We start from the raw sequence: 20,793 nt of genomic DNA on the forward strand, positions 1-20,793 counted from the left end.
TGGGATCATGTGGGATGGGTGTTCTTACACAGGATAAAGGTTTGGACTAAGTGGACCTCTAAGTTCTCTTTCAATACCTTCTGTGATTTTACTGCAATTGAGACTAGTATTTAAATTTCAACATGAATTATATTGACCTACTAGCTTATTGATTAGCTGTAAAGGTTTTATTTCTTAGGTATGGTATAGCTTAAAAGTTTGTTTTTTAAGCGAGAGATTATTTTTATTTTTAAAAATAATTTGCTAATATTATTGATTACAAAATAACTTCTTCCTTGAATGACATCTGCCACTAAAAGTACTTATTTTGTATGTATGAATTAGGTCCGTCGTGATCTTCATGTATCGACTGCTGAATTTTCAGACTTGAAACAACAGTTGGAAAGAGACTCAGTAGTCCTGAGTTTGCTTAAACAGCTACAAGAGGTTGGTAAACTCAGCTCAAATGTTAATGTTTTGATGGTGAGAAAATAATTTTTTTCCAGTTCTCATTGTTCAGTGCATATTTCCTGACCAAAATTTTTTTTCGTATTTTATTTTATGGGTTCAGTTGGGATTGAACCTGGAAGTGCTTTACCACTGAGCTACATCCCTAGTTCTTTTTACTTTTTGAGACAGGGTCTCACTAAGTTGCCACAGCTGGCCTCAATCTCATGATCCTCCTGTCTCAGTCTCCCAAGTCACTGGGATTCTAGGCAAGCACCTTTGTGCCCTGCTTTTTTCATATTTTTAAAAAAACAGACTTGAAATACTAGGGCTTATACAATAAAATACTTCATAACTTGGACTTCTCTTTTCAGTTTTCTACTGCTATTGAAGAATATAATTGTGCATTAACAGAGAAGAAATATGTCACTGCTGCTCAACACCTGGAAGAGGTACTAAAAGCTTTCTGTAAAACATAACCAATTAGTGCTATCCTTGTTCTTAGTATACGTTGTGTTCTGTGTATTCTTTATTATTATACAAATATACTCTTAATTTTTCTGAGTCCAGGTGGAGTATTTTAACAATGCTTCCATTTCACTACCAGGCACAGAAATGTTTGAAGTTATTAAAATCCAGAAAATGCTTTGATTTAAAAATATTGAAATCTCTCAGCATGGAGCTCACAATACAGAAACAGAACATACTTTATCACCTTGGAGAAGAGTGGCAGAAGTTGATTGTATGGAAGTTCCCATCATCAAAAGGTGCTTCTGACCTCAGGTGGACTGCTTTGCTTAATCTGCCAGAACCAGTTTGAACTCTGAATATATTCTGAATATTTTGTATTGGAAGGTGAAGTTTCAGTTATTAGTCCCCCAAGTCTATGTTGAAACCTTATGATAAACAAGGAGTCCCTGAAGTGCCCTCACTTTACTTTCCTTCCACCTTTCTTTCTTTCCCCTTCTGTAGGAAAGTGAGGATGAATGATTAGTGGTTAAGGTCTACATGGTAAGGGTGGGGTGGAGAAGGAGGTAGTAGTTTGAGACCATGCGAAGTTTCTTATAGCCTCATAGAATGTACCTATATCAACAGAACTAATCCCAGCAGTTGTCTTGGATGGAAAGCTTAAGGAAACCATTTAGCCATTCTCTCTTGCTGAGGAAAGAAGGCAGGAGGGGCAGAGCAAGAGGGACTATGGGTAGAAGATGGGTTTGGCTCAGTTCTTTTTCAGTTCTTGGGGGAAATATGAGTATTTTGAAGGAAGTAATTTTGGAAAACAATTTTGGATTCTGCTTACAAGTAGGCTGAAAAGATGGCAGGTATATTGGGCTTTTTGTCACAATATTACAACTTGTTTGGCAGGTGTATCTTTTTTTAGTTGTAGATGGACACAGTAACTTTGTTTTTACAATTTTTTTGTAGTTATAGATGGACAGCATACCTTTTATTTATTTTTATGTGGTGCTGAGGATCAAACCCATGCTTCACAGGTGTGAGGCAAGTGCTTTGCCACTGAGCTACAACCCCAGCCCAGGCAGATATATCTCTTGTTAAAAAAAGCACACAGAAGCCAGGTGCAACGGCTCACACCTGTAATCCCAGTGGCTTGGGAGGCTGAGGCAGGAGGATCATGAATTCAAAGCCAGCCACAGCAAAAATGAAGTGCTAAGCAACTCAGTGAGACCCTGTCTCTAAATAAAATACAAAATAGGACTGGGGATGTGGTTCAGTGGTCAAGTGCCCCTGAGTTCAAGCCCTGGTACCAAAATAAAAGAACATAGAAAAGGAGGTCTATAGAACTAGGAACTCATTTTTTGTTCTTTGCTTTCAGTTTGTCATTCAGTATATATTTAGTAAGCATTTATTTTAGGCAGTCATCTTTTACAATTAATTTGTTTCTCTGGACATACCAAAAAAAATTTCCTGTTTTAAAGTGATGCCAGTGACATGCATGTCATAATTAATATTTGATTGTATTAAAATATATTGTAATGAAACTACATGCTTAGAAATCTCAGTGGAGAATAGGCTTTGAGGAGTAGAAGTGAGATCATGTATTGCTCAAGCAGCTGATATTTTTTTCTCTTTATTCTTAGATACCAGCAGTTTAGAATCTTGCCTGCAAACAGAACTTCATTTGTGTACTGAACAATCCCAGAAAGAGGAGAAGACCCTTATGCCATCCATGAGTTCTGTCTTGTTGGCATTTTCTATCCTTGGAGAACTACACACTAAGCTTAAATCATTCGGTAAAGCATATGGCTTGTTTCATTCATATTAAAGGCACAAGAGGCCTAGTGTTAAAAGGATGACAAGATTATAAAGTATATTCTGGAGAATATTTATGACAGTGTTTTGCCTCATGATTCATTAAAAGGAGAAAAAGGGCTTGTATCTTTTCTTTTTTCCTTTAGGAAAAACTTAGTTTCTATTTACTTATTTTGTTTTTTAAAATCAGAAAATTTCAGTGGGAATACTTGTAGTGCACAAAGTCATAGTATATGTATTTTGGTTTTGAGGATGAACTCTATAGATAATAGATTTTTTTTTGCATGTTTACTCTTTAGAAGTTTCCTCATGATTTTTGGTGAATATTCATATGATTTTTAGGTCAGATGCTGCTGAAGTATATCCTTAGGCCTTTGGCATCTTGCCCATCCCTTTATGCAGTGATAGAAAGCCAGCCTAATATAGTTATTGTTCGTTTCGAATCTCTTGTGACTGACTTGGAACATCCATCACCATCCGAAGTTTTTGAAAAGATCCAACTCGTGCTAGAAGTGCTTCAGAAACAGCTTCTAGGTGTGTATCCCCAAAATAGTGCTTTTATACTTTGGAAAAACAAATATTGTTTTATAAAGTAAATATTATGTTATTTTAAAGTTGAAATGCCTGTAATGTGAATGAAGGGAGGATCAAAAGTAAGTGATGCCAAAGGAACAAAGTAATTACCTTCTTATTTCTTGCCTACTTTGCATTTCTTCCCTTCTCTATATTGACAAGTCTTGTCATCAGTGGTACCACCAGATTCTGTATTTGTAATTTAGTTAAATGCCAGGATCTAATTTTCTTACTGAACTTCTAGTAACATTACATTTTGGGAATCTTGCATTAATTACAGGAGGAGATATTAACTAAATGTTTTACAAGTTTCAGTGGGAAAATTCCATTAATCTGATGTAAACAGACAAACTGGGTTTAACATAAAAAATAAGTTACATTTCAGCTTAGCCTATTGGTTAGATGTTTATTCACATTAGGAATAACCAGTTTCTTTGTTGCTTTGAATCAGTTTATTTTATTTATCATCCTATTAGAAGTAAAGTTTTTTTTTGATGTTTTATTTTATTACTGTTGTTTTTTTTTTTTTAAATCAATTTGACTTATCTTCATTTTGCTTTTCTCATTGTCTTGTTGAATAGTTTAGCCAACGTTCTGACTCTGGAGAAAATTAAAAAGGGCTGTAGCTGGGCATGGTGGCACATGCCTATAATCTCAGTGACTCTAGAGGCTAAGGCAGCAGGATCATAAGTTTGAAGCCAGCCTGGGCAACTTAGTGAGACTCTATCTCAATATAAAAGGAGAAAATAAGTAAATAAATTAAAGGACTGGGGATGTGGTGATGTGGGAGTGTGGCTTAGAGGTAGAATGCTCCTGTGTTCAACCCCAAGGTGTGCATGCGTGCGCACACACACACACACACACACACACAAAATGCTATTGTTTTTAGACTTTCTGGACACTCATATACTGTTTAGTTATATATATGTAATTCGTTTGTAAAGCAAGAAAGTCTTTGCATGGTTTATATTGTTGTTTTGCAATACTAGGGATTGAACCAAGAGACACTTTACCATTGAGAAAATCTCTATCTTCACTCTCCTTTTTTTAAAAAATTTGAGAATGTTCTTGTCATGGTGCCCAGGCTGGTCTCAAACTTGTAGTCCTCCTGCCTCAGATTTCTGAGTAGCGCCATCACACCTGGCTTCTTTTGTAAAGTTTTGTCAGGACGAAATAAAAAAATCCTAAGCCTTATATAAGCTGCAATAGTACAAGGTAGTTTTCTTGTTCCTAGGTTTTTTACTTGGGGAAAAATGCAATTTAAAATTTATTAGCCTGGTATGATAGTGTACATCTTTAATTCCAGTGACTCAGGAGGCTGGGACAGGAGGATTGCAAATTTGAGGACAACTTCAGCAATTTAACGAGACTCTCTCTCAAAAATAAAAAATTAAAAGTGTTGAGGATGTAGCTGAGTGGTGAAATTCCCCTGGTACCATAAAACAAAAACAACTTTTTTATTAGATATAAACAGAGTTTTAAAGCACCCCAGAATTGGAAAGAATCAGAGCCGATTAAATCCAGATATCTCTGCTTTACTCTCCTCTTTATCATTCCCTCAGTTGGTCTGATAGTACCCTGAGCATCTTTAGTGAGAGGAAGCTCACTTCCTTTTGAGGTATTCCATTCTGCTTTGGGGGCAACTCTGAGTACCTGGAAGTGTTCTGTTTTGTTTTTTAAAATCTGTACATCACCCATCTGTACTAAATACTATTACCCAAAGGCAAATTTAATTTTCAGGGTAGTTCTTTAAAAATTTGTTCAAAATATGTTTCCCTGCAGTATCTGCTTTACTGAATGTTATTTATTTTACATGGAACCATCCAGATCAGGTCCTATTCCTGTGATACAAGTTGGATTTTCATATTCTTTACAATACATCTACATATTATTACCAATATAAACATTTTTAGTTTTTTTTTTTTTTAATTACATAGTTTTAAGTTGCCCTTATCATTATTTCTCTTCTGTTGTTGGCAGGTTTGGTTTTTCCTAAAGCCTCTTTCCTTGTTTTGTGGCCTTCTAGCTGTGCCTCATATGACATTTTCTCAGTGTGCTCCCATCTCTGGTGTGTCTCTTTCTTATTAAGGACACCAGTAATATTGAATCAGGAATTTACCATAATGACCTAATTTAACCTTTATTATCTCTTTAAAGGCCCTAAACTCCAAATACTGTACATTGGGTGTTAGGACTTAAAAATATGAATTTTGTGGGGACAGTTCAGTCCTTTGTGTATTTATATATAAGTTGGAAAATTTACATATACTTTATTTATATATAATGTGATATCAGTAGCAAAACAGTACATTGCCATTTTGTATTTTAGATTATTTAAGTGTTTGGCAAGCATTCCTTTTCTTTTAAGAAAATATTGAAGATAATAGTGCAATAAATCTTTCTAAATCTCTTGCAAACTTAACTAATGAGCATTAAAGAGCATAGGATCCATTATATTTTCTGTTTCTTTTGACATTTCCTTAAACCAGGGATAATTTATAATCTTTGCATATTTATAAACTGAATGATTTTAACAGCTATGTTTGTTACATGGTTCATATAGTCTGTTTCAGAATAAAACTTCCAACACAAATATTTATCATGCAGTGGAATGAAATAATAAGGAAATCATCAGTATCTTGTTTTAAGATTCCAGTAAACCTGGATATTTTTTTTAACCCAACATGGCACTGGAACACTGTTGTGATAGAAACTAATTTTTTCATGTCTAACTGAAATTTTTCTTTGACAAATGTGAAAGATTTAAAAAATATATGCCATAAGATTGATGTTGGCTGTGAATTGACAGCATTTCTCTGTATATTTGGAAGTTCTTTTAGACAAAATGTATCTATAAAGTATCATCTAAAGCTAAAGAAAAGTATTTGCATTTTTTCACAAATTGAATCAGTTGATCTTTGATATTGTTAGAAAGATCTTTTGTTTTATGGGCAATATTTTATGCTGGCTTAATTAAAAATCTTTCATGCTGGGCACGGTGGCACATGCCTGAGGCAGGAGGTTCACGAGTTCAAAGCCAGCCTCAACTAAGCAACTCAGTGGGATCTGTCTCTAAATAAAATACAAAATGGGGCTGGGGATGTAGCCCAGTGGTTGAGTGCCCCCAACTTCAATCCCTGGTATTTCCCCCCTGCCCAAAAAAATCTTAGGTTTTATTTGGAGGTGCTGGGGATTGAATCCAGGGCCTTATGCATGTGAGACAAGCACTTTTATCAATTGAGCTATATCCCTAGCTCCTCTTTCACGTGTTTGAAAATATATTTTCCTCATAATTAATGAAGAAAACTTACATAATAGTTTCTTTTGTCATTTCTTTTTTTTTTTTTTTTAAGAAAGAGTGAGAGAGAGGAGAGAGAGGGAGAGAGAATTTTAATATTTATTTTTTAGTATTTGGTGTACACAACGTCTTTGTCTGTATGTGGTGCTGAGGATCGAACCCGGGCTGCACGCATGCTAGGCGAGCGCGCTACCACTTGAGCCACATCCCCAGCCCTCTTTTGTCATTTCTTCATCTGAAAATTATTTTCTTTTGGCATAAGAATTCAAGTCATTTTGTAACTGGCCAAAGTTAAAAAGTTTAGATCTTGGTAAAAATCACATTTTTTTGTTGATCCTTATGATTTTAAATGACTAATTTTGCTGAAAATGTTCCTTAAGATTGTTCACTTTAAGCCAAGCATGAGGGTGTACAGCTCTAATCGTAGTGAGTTGGGGGCTCAGGCAAGAGGATCACAAGTTTAAGGCCAGCCTAAGCAACTTAGTGGAACCCTGTCTCAAAATAAAAAGCAAAAAGGGCTGGGGCTGGGGGCTGGGATGTGGCTCAAGCGGTAGTGCGCTCGCCTGGCATGCGTGCGGCCCGGGTTCGATCCTCAGCACCACATACAAAGATGTTGTGTCTGCCGAAAACTAAAAAATAAATATTAAGAAATTCTCACTCTCTCTTTAAAAAAAAAAAAAAAAAAAAGGACTGGGGATGTAGCTGAGTGGTAAAGTGCTTCCAGGTTCAAGCCCCAGTACTAAAAAAATAAAAAAGGTACATTACTACAAGGCTCCCTGTTCCATTTGAAAACTTGAATTTAAGTTAATTAAAGTTTTTTTAAAAAAATAGTTCCTCAGTAATATTAGCCATATTTCAAGTGCTCAGTAGCAAATTGTGACTGGTTATTAGTGTATTGGACAGTGTAGGCCTAAACTTTAGATATAACAAAGTATTGAAGGTAATATGGTCATCTTCTAAGATTTTTATTTCTGAGTCTTTCTTGACAAGTCAGAACTAGATCCAAAATAGCTGGTCCCATTTATTGTTCCTCTGCCTTTTGTACTGGCTCAACAGCCAATATTCTTAAGTATTATTTATTATTTTTCAGTTCTGGGGATTGAATTCAGGGGTACTTAACCACTGAGCCATATCCCCAGTCCTTTTTATTTTTCATTTTGAGACAGGGTCTTGCTAAGTTTCTTAGGGCCTCGCTAAGTTTCTTAGGGCCTCACTAAGTTGCTGAGGCTGGTCTCAAACTTGCAATCTTCCTGCCTCAGCCTTTTGAGTTGCTAGGATTGTAGATGTGCACCACCACACCTGGCAATTAATAGGATATTTTAAATATAACATTTTCAAAATGTGTTGGTAACACTACCATGAGATAATTAGAGAGGAGGCATTGAAATATATTTAGTAGACTAGATGTAACTTTAAAGTATTTGTTGATAATTTATTTAAGATAAAGAGATCCTATGCAGAGATGAAAAAGTATGTTTATTCATTAGTAAAGTGGGATTTTACTCTAGTTTTAATTTTTGAGTGCAGATCTTTTGTTTGTCATATAATCAGATCAGTAGCTTAAAAGTAGGTGATTACAATGTAGATGGCTTGTACCTTTTTAAAGAGCATGAGCAGTGATTTAGTACACAAAATTCAGTTGAGCAGTGAAAATAAAAATCATAATTGTATGTCATGTATTGTACAACATAGTTGAGATGGCATAGAGTTATCTGGACTGTTTTCTTTCCCATCATCTTAAAATGAAAGATTTCTGGAAAACTAGGCAGCTTAAAAATATCTGAGGATTGTAAATGGTTTCTCATTTAAAACCTTTGTTTTTTGAATTTAGATTTGCCTCTTGACACTGACTTAGAAATTGAAAAACCATCTACGATCATATTGGCTGAGATGCTTGGTGATGTAATCTGGGAGGATTTGTCTGAGTGTCTCATCAAAAACTGCTTGGTTTATTCTATTCCAACAAATAGCAGCAAGCTACAGCAATATGAAGAGGTAAAGAGCAGAGATATTGTAGAAGGTTTTGGGACACTATTGATTGCTGTTGGCTTTGCTTTTATTTTCAGATCTTTTATTCTTTGGTTATATCTTGAAAAAAATTATAAATACAGAGTAGAAACAAATTTTCTATAACTCCATTTCTTTTCTGACTTCTTGCCTCTTTGAGGAAGTATGTTTTCTTATTTAAGTGTATTTTTAAAGTTTTTTTTTTTATACTTGTATCAATTATAGTAGGTTTTGTGTGACACTTGTTGGCTTGTTTTTAGTGTTTCCCTGAATTAAAAAAGGTATATTTATTTTAAAGATTTTTTCACCTTTACCAGAGTCAAATTTCTGTTGAAGATATTCTTCCTAATAGATTTAAGACTGGAAAACTATATATTTTTAAACCTGGTGACTGATGGTTTGCTTTAAGACCTAAATGACCATTTGGTTCTTATTTTTTCTGTGTGTTGGGTTTGAAATTTTAACATTGAAATGGAATATTTGTACAGTTGACTCTTTGTGTCTGTGGTTTTTGCATCCATGGATTCAACCGGTTAACTACAGATCGAAAATGTTTGGAAAAAATTTTGATTGCTACTGAATATGTACAAATTTTTCTTCTTGTTATTATTCCCTAAATACAGTATAGCAGTTATTTACATAGCATTTATGTTGTATTGTTGTAAGTTATCTAGAGATGACTTAAAGTATACAGGAGGATGTGTGTGGGTTATATGCAAATATTGTTCCCTTTTGACTTTAATGTCAACAGAATTTAGTAGCTGATAAGGGTCCTGGAACCAATCTCCCACACATACTGAGGGATGACTACATATGATTCTTTTCTTTTTCTTATGCTTTCTTCTTCCAGATCATACAGTCCACTGAAGAATTTGAAAATGCCCTAAAGGAGATGAGATTTTTAAAAGGAGATACTACTGATTTGCTGAAATATGCTCGTAATATCAATTCTCATTTTGCTAACAAAAAGTGCCAGGATGTGATTGTGGCAGCTAGAAACCTAATGACCTCTGAAATCCACAACACTGTGAAGGTACCAGGGTTGTACTACATTATATTTAGGAATCAGCTCATTTTTGAGACATGTGTGGTAATGTGGAAGAGAGTAAGTATGATAGTTGCTGGGCTTATGGAGGCAAATTATTAATCTTTTGAGTGTGAGTTTTATTCTCTTTAAAGTAGTCCTGATATCTACTTCTTCATCAAGAATTGTGAGGTCCAGAAAGATAATGCATTTGAAAGTGTTGTATAAACCGAAAAAGCCTACATAAATGTAATGGATTAGTTTTGTTGAAATTAGTAGATTATTATTTCAGGGTTAAGTTCACAGCTTTGTGACATATATACTTAGACTTTATTATGTTCAGAGGTTGTATCCTATTGTGAAAATGATGACTTTATCTCTTAAACTAATAGAGGGGGACTAGTTTTGAAGATAAGAAGTAAAGCAGTTAAAACATTAGAATAAGCCTGGTATGTATGAGGTACTGCGTTCAATTCTCGGCACCACATATAAATAAGTAAGTAAGTAAATAAATAAATAAAATAAAGGCCCATTAACAACTTTTAAAAAAACCGTATATATATAAAAATTAAAAATTTATATTTTTTTATAAACGTAAAACATTAGGGTTTAAGTAATTAATTGCAAGGGCAGTGGACTAATTTATTTACATTAAGAGTAACTTATTCCTTTGGCCTTAGATACTTCTATGCATTTTTTGTTTGTTTTTATATAAAATAATATTTGTTAAGTGCAAGTTATTACTTGATTTAAGACAGACTGAGGCAATTCCTTAATAATAGATTCTCAGCCATTTTTTCTGCTGAATGGGACTGGGTTTGTTATTAATCCCTTCTTTGCCGTGCTTCATTTTCTGGTACCCTGTTCTCATGTTTGTTTCAATGAACTATTTAATTAGCCATATGAAGTCCACAGATGTTAACACATTTTCAGGTAATTTTGTTATGAGAGCTGAAAACTATTCAGTGCTAGTAACTGTGCTGTGGGTTTCTTTTAAAATAAATAGTACCTGATTATGTCATTCTTACCAAAATTCAGCGGCTTTCCATCTAATTTAGAAAAAGACCCACTTACTTTCCAGTGGCCTACAAGGCCTTATGTGATCCATGTCTTCTCTGACTCCATCTCTTTTTTTTTTTTTTTGGTATGGGGTGTTGAACTCAGGGGCACTCCACACTGAGCCACATCCCCAGCCCTTTTTTCCATTTTATTTAGAGACAGATTCTCACTGAGTTGCTTAGCACTGTGCTTTTTTATGAAGCTGTCTTTGAACTTGCTCTCCTCCTGCCTCAGCCTCCCAAGGATTGCAGGTGTGTGCCACCACACCTGGTTAACTCCATCTGTTATGCATTTTTCTTTCACTGTTCCAGGCACTTGGATTCATAGGGATGCTTGAATGTGCCAGGTCTCTACTTAGAGGCAGAATTTTTGAATTTCCTGTTCCCTCTGCTTGTAACATTTTTATTGGAGATACCCACATGACTTTTCTATTTTTTTGTGGGGGATAGCGGGGGTACCAGAGATTGAACTCAGGGGCACTCAACCTCTGAACCACATCCCCAGCTCTATTTTGTATTTTATTTAGAGACAGGGTCTCATGGCGTGGCATAGCGCCTACTGTTGTGGAGGCTGGCTTTGACTCTTGATCCTCCTGCTTCAGCCTCCTGAGCTGCTGGGATTATAGGAGTGTACCATCATGCCTGTCATGACTTTTCTATTAAAGTCCTTCCTGACCCCACTATTTTTTTTGAGGGGGAGCTACTGAGTATTAAATCCCAGGGCCTTGTGCATAATAGACAAGCGCTGTACCACTGAGCTTTATCCCCAGCCCTTTTTGAGATAGGGTCTCACTAAGTTGCCCAGAGATTCTTGAAGTTGTGATCTTCCTACCTAATCCTGAGTAGTTGGGATTGTAGACATGGACATGCATTAGCACACCCAGCTCTAACTTGTTTTTTAATAATTATCACTGCCACCTATTTCCTAAGCCCTTTTTTTGCTTTGTTTTTCTTCATGTTACATAACAGCCAATATTTTGTATATTTATTATTTGTCCCTTTCTAAGAAGTATGTTTCATGAGAGACTTTTTTGTTTGTTTGTTTGTTTGTTTACTGCCATTATCTCCAGTGAAAGTTCCTGGCACATACCTCTGTGTACTAATTGCTAATCTATTCACTCAATATTTGTTAAGTGAATTAGTATATCTCAGTAACCTCTATACAGCTTCTTGATGTAAGCAGTATTATTAATGAATTGCTCATTACTCTGTGACTCTAGTTTTGATGATCTTTTTTTGTTTGAGATACTAGAGATTAAACCCAGGGGTACTCTACCACTGAGCTGCGTCCCAACTCTTTTTATTTATTTATTTAAAAAATTTAAAATACAGTATTAACTCAGTTGCCCAGGCTGACCTCAATCTTGTGATTCTCCTGCCTCAGCCTATGAATAACCTGGATTGTAGGTGTACCCCACCATGCCTGTCCTGGGCTTGATCTTTTAATCCTTTTGAACTTCTTTTTCCTCTTGTGTAATGTAATATAATTGAACTAGATAATCTCTGAGCCCCCTATTCAGTTTTTTCTGCCATTCTAGGAAATTACATTTTCCCTTTGTACCTGTGTACTAATATGTAGCTTCCTTTAGGCCAGGGCTGTCTAGTGAGATGTTTAGCAGCATCCCTGAATTATGTCTTCAATTGATTGGATGCTGGTATCTCAAGATGTTGCCAAAATTGTCCCTGGTTAACAACTACTGCTCCAGAATTCTGTCCTGGTTCTTGCTCTTGGCATTTAGATCCTGGAATGAAATCTAAATTTTCCAACTTTGAATTTTTTTTTTTTTTTTGGTGATGCTGGGGATTGAACCTAGGGCCTTGTGCATGCGAGGCAAGCCTTCTACCAACTGAGCTATATCCCCAGCCCTAAATTTCCCAACTTTGAAAAGCTCTTTTTGGCTTTTCTAAAATAATTTCAGTTTACTTTTCATAGTCTTATATATAAGTTCTAAAACAGTCCCCTAAATATTCTCATTTTCCCAAAAGAAAAAAAAAAGTCTTTAATGAAACATACTTCTTAAAAAGGGACAAATAGTAAATATACAAAATGCTGGTTGTTATATAACATGAAGAAAAACAAAGCAAGAAAAGGGCTTAGGAAATAGGTGGCAGTGATAATAATTAGTAGTATTCAAAAAATTAATAATTTGTTACCAAGAAGATTCTTCATTATAAACATAGCAAAATGATTTCAAGATATGCATGACTAGCAGGCAAACAGTATAATTTTTTTTAAAGTGACAGTTTTCCCAATCAAAAGATCATAATCACTTCTAGCCATTCCAGGGGAGTATTATGATGCCATTGCTTTCAACAGTTACCTGGGAAGGGAGCTTGGAGTTCATAATTAGTTTGAGATGACTGCTCCTAAAGAGGTCTTAAAAAAACTTCAAATTCTTCACTCAAAAGGATCAGTGTTTGAATTCCTAGGTTAAGAAATCAGTATCTTGCCAGGTATGGTGGTGTACACCTATAATCCCAGTGATTTGGGAGTCTGAATCAGGAGGATCTTGAGTTCAAAGCCAGCCTCAGTAAAAGCGAGACACTAAGCAACTCAATAAGCCTCTGTCTCTAAATAAAATACCAAAAGAAAAAAAGAAAAAAAGGGGCTGGGGATATGACTCAGTGGTTGAATGCCTCTGAGATCAATCCCTTGAACCCCCCACTCCCAAAAGACTTAAAATCCCAAAGAACTAACTAGCTGGAAGCCACAAATACTGTAAGATATCCAGGCATATATGAATTAATGAGCTCTGCCACTAGAATAGCATTACAGAAGATGAAGAAATTATTCAAAAGTAACTGTTGAACATTAACTTCATAATAAACATAGCTCATATGGCTAAATACTGGATTGTTTTCCCCAAAAGATAACATTTATTTATAACTCTAATGCTGACAGAGTAGCTTTTTGATGTAAAAATGATTTAGGTTTGTAAGTCATAGATTTTGCTTCCTATGAAAATAATATTAAACAAAATATAAACTAAATATCATCCAAGAAGCAATGAAATCTCACTTTGCTAAAGCCTGTACAAATTAAGGCTTTGCCTTGGTATGTAACAACTTTGAAATTATATGGGAATATTCCCAGTGAATCATTGGCATACAATAATTCAGGCAGTTAAAGAATCAGTATTAGGACCCAGTTCACATACGTAAATATTATTATCCTAACATTCAACTTAATACACTTTGTTGCTATAAGAAGGGTATTAAGTGCCGCTGTTGAGTCTAAATCAGTAAGGGGCAGAGTAATATTGCATTTGGCTGTCTAATGAAGAAGCTCAATAATTTCAGTTTGGCCTTTCTAACCAGAAGATGCAAACAGAAAGTTTTACTACTTTTCTTTGCTTTTGTGGCTTTATACTCTTTGGTTTTTTGAATAAGCTGGATATACTTTCTGATAAATACTATCACTGAATAAATGATTCAAACATTGAGATTTTTACAAAATTGGCACAGTGTTCCTATTAGTTCATGTATCAATTAGTACATCTTTACAACCTTAGGGAAAATACGAAAGACAAGGACTAATTTTGGCCTGTCATGAAAAGCACAATATTCATAAAACAGTATATTCATTTTTTTTTTTTTTTTTGAGGCAGCGGTGGTACTAGGGATCTAACTCAGGGGCACTCCACCAATGATCCACATCCCCAGCCCTATGTTTTGTATTTTATTTAGAGACAGGGTCTTACTGAGTTGCTTATTAGCACCTCACTTTTGCTGAGGTTAGCTTTGAACTCATGATCCTCCTGTTTCAGCCTCCCGAGCTGCTAGGATTATGGCCATGCACCACCACGCCTGGCCCAGTACAATTCATTTTTGAAGATATTTTTATATTTTGACCTGAGAGAACCGTATTAGCTCTTACATTATTTCATCTTTGAGTCTTTGCCCTTTTTGTGGAGTGACTTTTTTTTTTTGCATTGTGGATTGGGTCTCTGAGCGGTTAACCACTGAGCCACATCCCCAGCCCTTTTTTTTTTGTATCTTATTTAGAGACAGGGTCTCCCTAAGTTGCTTAGGGCCTCGCTAAATTGCTGAGTCTGGCTTTGAAATTGTGATCCTCCTTCACCACACCCAATGTATTCTCATTTAAGCTTGATAATAGCCCTCAGAAGTGGAAATTATTATATCATTTTATGGATTTAGAAGTCAGGTTTGCTGACTTAAACATTTTTATTAAACTTGGATTGTTTTCTATCAGAAAATTTCCTGGGCTGGGATTGTGGCTCAGTGGCAGAGCCCTTGCCTTGCAAGTATGAGGCACTGGGTTTGATCCTCAGCACCACACTCAAAATAAATAAATCGAATAAGAATAAAAGTATTGTGTCCATCTATAACTAAAAAAAAAATTAAAAAAAAAAAAAAGAAAAGAAAATTTCCCAACAGGTCCAGTATGTGCAGAGGAGAGCTGCTTGCTATTCCTACAGTGGAACTGGGAAACTTCCTGCCTCTACCTGCTTAATATCTTTATTTCTCTCTACCTCTTTTTTTTGTTTTTGGTTCCTGAGGCGTCTTTGAGAAGCAAGGTTTGAAAGCCATTATTAGTATATTTTGTGAGAAAATTGAAAAAAAAACATTAAATGACTTTGCAGAAAGTTAGATTAAAAACTGTCACTGTCTCAAACTAGGCACAGTGGTGAATACCTGTAATCCCAGTGACTCAGAAGGCTGAGGCAGGAGGATTGTAAGTTTAAGGCCAACATCAGCAACTTTTCGAGGCCTTAATCATCTTAGTGAGACCCTGCTTCAAAACAAAAAATAAAAAGGGTTGGGATGTAGCTCAACTGGTAAAGCACCCCAAGATATCACTGTCTCCAGACTCTCAACCTCAGTTTCTTTCATCAGTTTAGTCCCAACTAAGTCTAGTAATTCTCATTCCATGTAAATGTTAAGGAGGCTTCTTCAGTTTTGATTTTGAGTTTTGTTTTTTAGGGGTAGAATACAGTAATCTGAATTAGTTTTTCCTTAAATTAACATATGTGCTCATAATGTAGTTAATGGAACACAGAATCTAGTCTGAGAAAGATGATTTTTTTTTTTTTAAATGGTGCTGGGGAACGAACCCCAGGGCCTTGTGCATGCAAGGCAAGCACTCTACCAACTGAACTATATCCCCAGGTTGAAAGATGATTTTTGAAGGTTTTTTTCTTCTCTTTTCTTCCTTTCCCCTCTTTCCCTTCTTTCTTCTTGCACTGGGGATTGAACCCTGGTATACTCTACCACCAAGCTACATCCCTAGCCCCTTTTTGAAATTTTTTGAGACAAAAATCTCACTAAGTTGCCAGTGCTGTCCTCAGTCTTATCATCTTCTTGCCTCAGCCTCTTGAGTCACTGGGATTATACCATGCATGACTGCATCTAGTTTTATTTTTCTTTTAATTAATTAATTAATTAAAAAATTTTGTCCTTTTGAGACAGAATCTATGTTGCAAAGGCTGATCTTGAACTTCTGGGTTTAAGTGATCCTTCTGCCTCAGCCTTCTGAGTAGTTGGGACTACAGGTCCATGCCACTGTACTCAACTTTGTAGACCTGTAGACATGAAGTCTTGGGCCAGTTGCACAGTTGCACAGTTTTACTTTTCCATAAAGAATTTTGTAGTTAGAGGGATTGCTTATTTCTTACCACAAGCTGTCACCCAAGATTGAGCAGTTGTTAAAATAATGCCTTATCTATTGATATGTTTTAATTATTCCTTAGAACCACAGCTTTATCTTCATGGAAGTCACCAATGTCTTATTCTTTGCTTTGTGCTTGCATTTGAATTATTCTGAAAACATGCATTTTTTATATTTCTGTTTTAATCTTAGATTACTCCTGATTCTAAGATAAGTGTGCCAGACTTACCAAGTCCTGATGAGGATAACAAGCTTTTAGTACAAAAAGTATCCAAAACTGAGTACAATGAAGCAGTGAATTTAGAACCTGAAAATACATTGGATCAGCATTCATTTTCTTTGCCTACATGTCGCATCAGTGAATCTGTGAAGAAGTTAATGGAACTTGCTTATCAGACTTTATTAGAGGCAACAACCAGTAGTGACCAATGGTATGAATTCCAAGTTGTCTGAAAATAGCATTGCTTTGGTTAATGCTTATCTGAATAGACATTTATTAAGAATATTAGCTGGAATTCTTTGGGGTTTTAAAATTATTTATTTATTTTTTTCTAAAAAGACGCAGTGTAGCACATAGATATATATTAGCCTCTAACTTTTATTTATAGTAATATAGATGTTAGAACAAAGTATAAAAATAGATGCACATATGTAAATGGACATATAAGTTTATCTCACACTGAAAATTGTTAATCACTTAATAAAACACTGTAATATTTAATTTTTACTTTTTATGATGAAAATGAAATAATTTTACATGAGAAAGTACATGTGAAGAACCTAGAATATTACCTAGAAATGATTAGTACTCAAGTGTTGAATATTACAGATGGTGGAGGTAATAGTAATAGTTGTACCATATGTTCCAGCTTTCTCTCTTTAGTTTTTTACCTTTTGAAATTTAGGTCCTAATTAAATTTACATTTAAAATGTTTATTTTTAAAGCACTAATAATTCGTTAGTTGGTCAAAGTAAAAGAAAAAGAATGTACACACCTCAAATCTGGCTTCACCTTCTAAGGTAACCTCTAATGTACATTGTATTGAAGGTACCTTAGACTCGACTCTACACTTCGTACTGAATCTTTTTATTTAATAAGCTCTTTCTTCTAGAATCCACTGAGACAAAAATAGGGAATAGGCAAAGTGGATTGTAGAGCAGGTTTACAAAAGGCTAAAGCCTGTTTAGTTTGAATCTGTACTTAGCATTTTTTTTTTGAATTTTTGTCCTCATAGTAAAAAAACAATAATATAATCCTATCATATTTTCTGATCTGTAGTTTATAATCTCTGTATGAAAACCTACCCCTTTATTTTATTTTGCTCTAGAAAAAACATGTTTACCAAGGTACTTCCATGGCTTTAATGAATCCTACTCATGAGTCCTTTTAGTTTTAATTACATGTAGGAAGTAAAAATGCATGCTTGCTTATAAAGGAAGTATATACTCTTTTGGCAAAATAAACACAGGAGAGGGCTGGGGTTGTGGCTTAGTGGTAGAGTGCTTGTCTAATATGTGTGAGGCCCTGGGTTCTATCCCCAGCACCACATAAAAATAAAGGTATTATGTCCAGCTACAACTAAAAATAAAATATTTAAAAAATAAATAAATAAATAAGTTCAGGAGTAACTATTTCTTCATGACTTTCTCCTGAAATATATCAGGCCAGAAAGTAGAGATGCAGGGCAATATTTTTTAAAATTTTTGAGAAAGCAGATAGAAAACACTATTTTTGTATTCTGAATATTTATAGACATTCATTCCACTAAAAGAAATGGTTTTTAATAGGACAAACAAAAAAACACAGGGACTGCAAATTAGTCTGACTGTTTTGGAAATCAGTACAGAGATTCCTTTAAAAACTAGGAATGAGGGCTAGGGATGTGGCTCAAGTGGTAGCGCGTTTGCCTGGCACGCGTGGGGCGCTGGGTCCGATCCTCAGCACCACATAAAAATAAAAATGTTGTGTCCAGCAAAAACTAAAAAATAAATATTAAAAAATTAAAAAAAAAACTAGGAATGAAACTACCATATGACCCAGCTATCCCACGTCTTCCTTAGTATTTATCCAAAACAATGATACATTCATACCAGTGTTTATATACTTGAGTTATAGAACCAGCCTATGTGTCCATCAGTAGATGAATGGATAAGGATATATATATTCTTATATATATATGGTTTATATACACAGTGGAATTGTATCCAGCCATAAAGAAGAGTGAAATTGTGTCATTTGCTGATAAATGGGTGAAAGTGGAAAATATCATGCTAAGTGAAATAAGCCAGACTTGGAAAGTCAAGGGTCAATATTTTTTCTCAAAAGTGGAAGCTAGAGAAAAGGAATAAAAAAGAGGTCTTATGAAAATAAGGGGAAACCACTGAACAGAGTAGTACAAAGGGGTGGAGAGGGAGTAAAAAAGGGAGGACCAGGGGAAGTAACTGGGAAAGGAAATTTATCATATTATGCTATGTTCATGTATGAATATACCACAGTGAATCCCATTTATATTTATATATATAATTATTATGCACTAATTAAAATAACAGTAATAGAAGGGATATCAGTAGAGTAGAGCAAGCAGATGGGGAGGAAAGAATAGAGAGAAAGAGAAGGTACTGGGGAATGAGATTGATCAAATTATCTCTTATTTATTGATTGAATTATCTATTATTGATATAAATTATGCATATAGGAATGTGGTATAATGAATTAGACTACTATGTATAATTGTGCCAATAAAACAAAAACCACCTACTGTACAATACCTTTCTTTCTACATTGTCAAACCTCAGATGATATATATAGCAAAAATGAATGAATTTAGTCAGTTATCATGATAATTGGTAGTGAAGGTGTTTTGGAGTATAGCAACCACGACTTGTTTTCCTAAATATTTGTGGAATTCCTTTGTGTTATTCAAGGTATATAGGTTAAAACACTCTTGTGTAGAGAGAAGTGTTACAAGTTTTATATTTGCTCTTTTAAAATGCATTTTAATATTTTGAGGTGTTTTAAAGACCAAATTTAAAGGGCAAAAAGTCTTGAGGGCTAGATTCTATCCCTAGAAAATGTTGATTTATTTCTCTGCATTGGGAAAGAAAGAGAAAAAAGTGATAGCTGAAAGTCAGGCTGATTCTAAAAGAACCAAGTGAGTGCCTTTATTGATACCTTGCCCTTTGCAGTGTGTATCAGTGAGTAGGTGACATTTGCCTGAGGCTTAGCTTCATTTGTAACTAAAAGGATGCTCTGGGTACTTGCAGAACACAAAATGATAAATGGAAAAGAGGCTCTGGGTTGAATGCTACTGTTCTAAAGACTATTAATATATCCAAGTTTTTAGAATTCCAATTTAGTTAGTAAATACTGGTTGAGAATATATTTCCATCTAGATGAGTGGTGTTTTCCAGCAATGATCAAGGCAGATTTTCCCTGCAACTGTACTTTTAATTGATGACCTTCACTAGAAGTGTACTTAGTTTGAAATTTTCTTCTCATTTATAGTATATCCTTATGTATATCTCTTAAATTTTAATTTTCCTTTTAGTGCTGTCCAACTTTTCTACTCAGTGAGGAATATCTTTCATTTGTTCCATGATGTTGTACCAACATATCATAAGTAAGTACTACTTTATCTCAGTTCTGTATAATAGTTGTATGTCTAAAATATTTATTTATTTAAAACTACTATTTTAATATTTTCACCAAAGATATTTTGGTTACTGAAATTTACAATAAAATGCAGTGAACCATTTTAAAGGACTTAGATATTTACTATTAATAAGGGTACAGAATCTTACAGTAAATAATGCAAATTTAAAAACTCAAAAGAGTGTTGCCTGTTTTAATGCCTACACATTTTAAGAATTGCCTTACTTATCTTGGTTGAAAAACAGAAAGATGCTGGATGTGGTAGCACATGCCTGTACTCTCACTTGGGAGGAGGAGGCAAGAGGATCACAAATTTGAGGCCAACCTCAGCAGCTTAGCAAGATCCTAAGCAACTTAGTGAGACCTTGTCTCAGAATAAAAAATAGAAAGGGCTAGGGATATGGCTCAGGATGGGTTCAATTCTCAATGCCAGAAAAACCCAGAAAGGTCAATATTTCACAGTGCTATCCAGTAAACATACTACATTTTCCCTTGGCATTCATAGTTTTGCGGACATAAGATACAAGAGAATTTTGTTTTCAATATTTATTTTTTAGGTGTAGTTGGATACAATACCTTTATTTAATTTACTTATTTTTATGTGGTGCTGAGGATCAAACCCAAGGCCTCGACATGCTAGGTGAGCGCTCTACCACCGAGCCACAACCCCAGCCCCAAGGGAGTGCTTTTTAATTGTGAAGTATGATTAGCCACTCTCTGTAGCATCTTAGGCTGTATTTATTCACTTAATGTCTTGGGCTTTAAAGGTTTCTTTTATGTTCTGAAAGGTTACTCAACTGTAAGCCTTCAGAAGTTCTGTTATTTAAATGAAATAGTTTGAATGTTTTTTATAAA

General features: G+C 34.9%; 1 protein-coding gene across 1 annotated transcript in view; it reads left to right on the forward strand.

Moving 5' to 3' along the window:
• The window catches only part of Zw10 (zw10 kinetochore protein), a 36,951-nt gene that overhangs the window by 7,408 nt on the left and 8,750 nt on the right, over positions 1-20,793 (forward strand). The window contains exons 3-11 of the mRNA XM_076843762.2: positions 325-426; positions 801-878; positions 1,034-1,193; positions 2,526-2,678; positions 3,040-3,231; positions 8,400-8,563; positions 9,426-9,608; positions 16,479-16,717; positions 19,835-19,906. Of these exons, the coding sequence (XP_076699877.2) occupies positions 325-426; positions 801-878; positions 1,034-1,193; positions 2,526-2,678; positions 3,040-3,231; positions 8,400-8,563; positions 9,426-9,608; positions 16,479-16,717; positions 19,835-19,906 (1,343 nt within the window). The remainder of the gene's footprint in view (positions 1-324; positions 427-800; positions 879-1,033; positions 1,194-2,525; positions 2,679-3,039; positions 3,232-8,399; positions 8,564-9,425; positions 9,609-16,478; positions 16,718-19,834; positions 19,907-20,793) is intronic.

The sequence above is a fragment of the Callospermophilus lateralis genome, chromosome 2 (genome assembly GCF_048772815.1).
Source record: "Callospermophilus lateralis isolate mCalLat2 chromosome 2, mCalLat2.hap1, whole genome shotgun sequence".
Classification (NCBI taxonomy): domain Eukaryota; kingdom Metazoa; phylum Chordata; class Mammalia; order Rodentia; family Sciuridae; genus Callospermophilus; species Callospermophilus lateralis.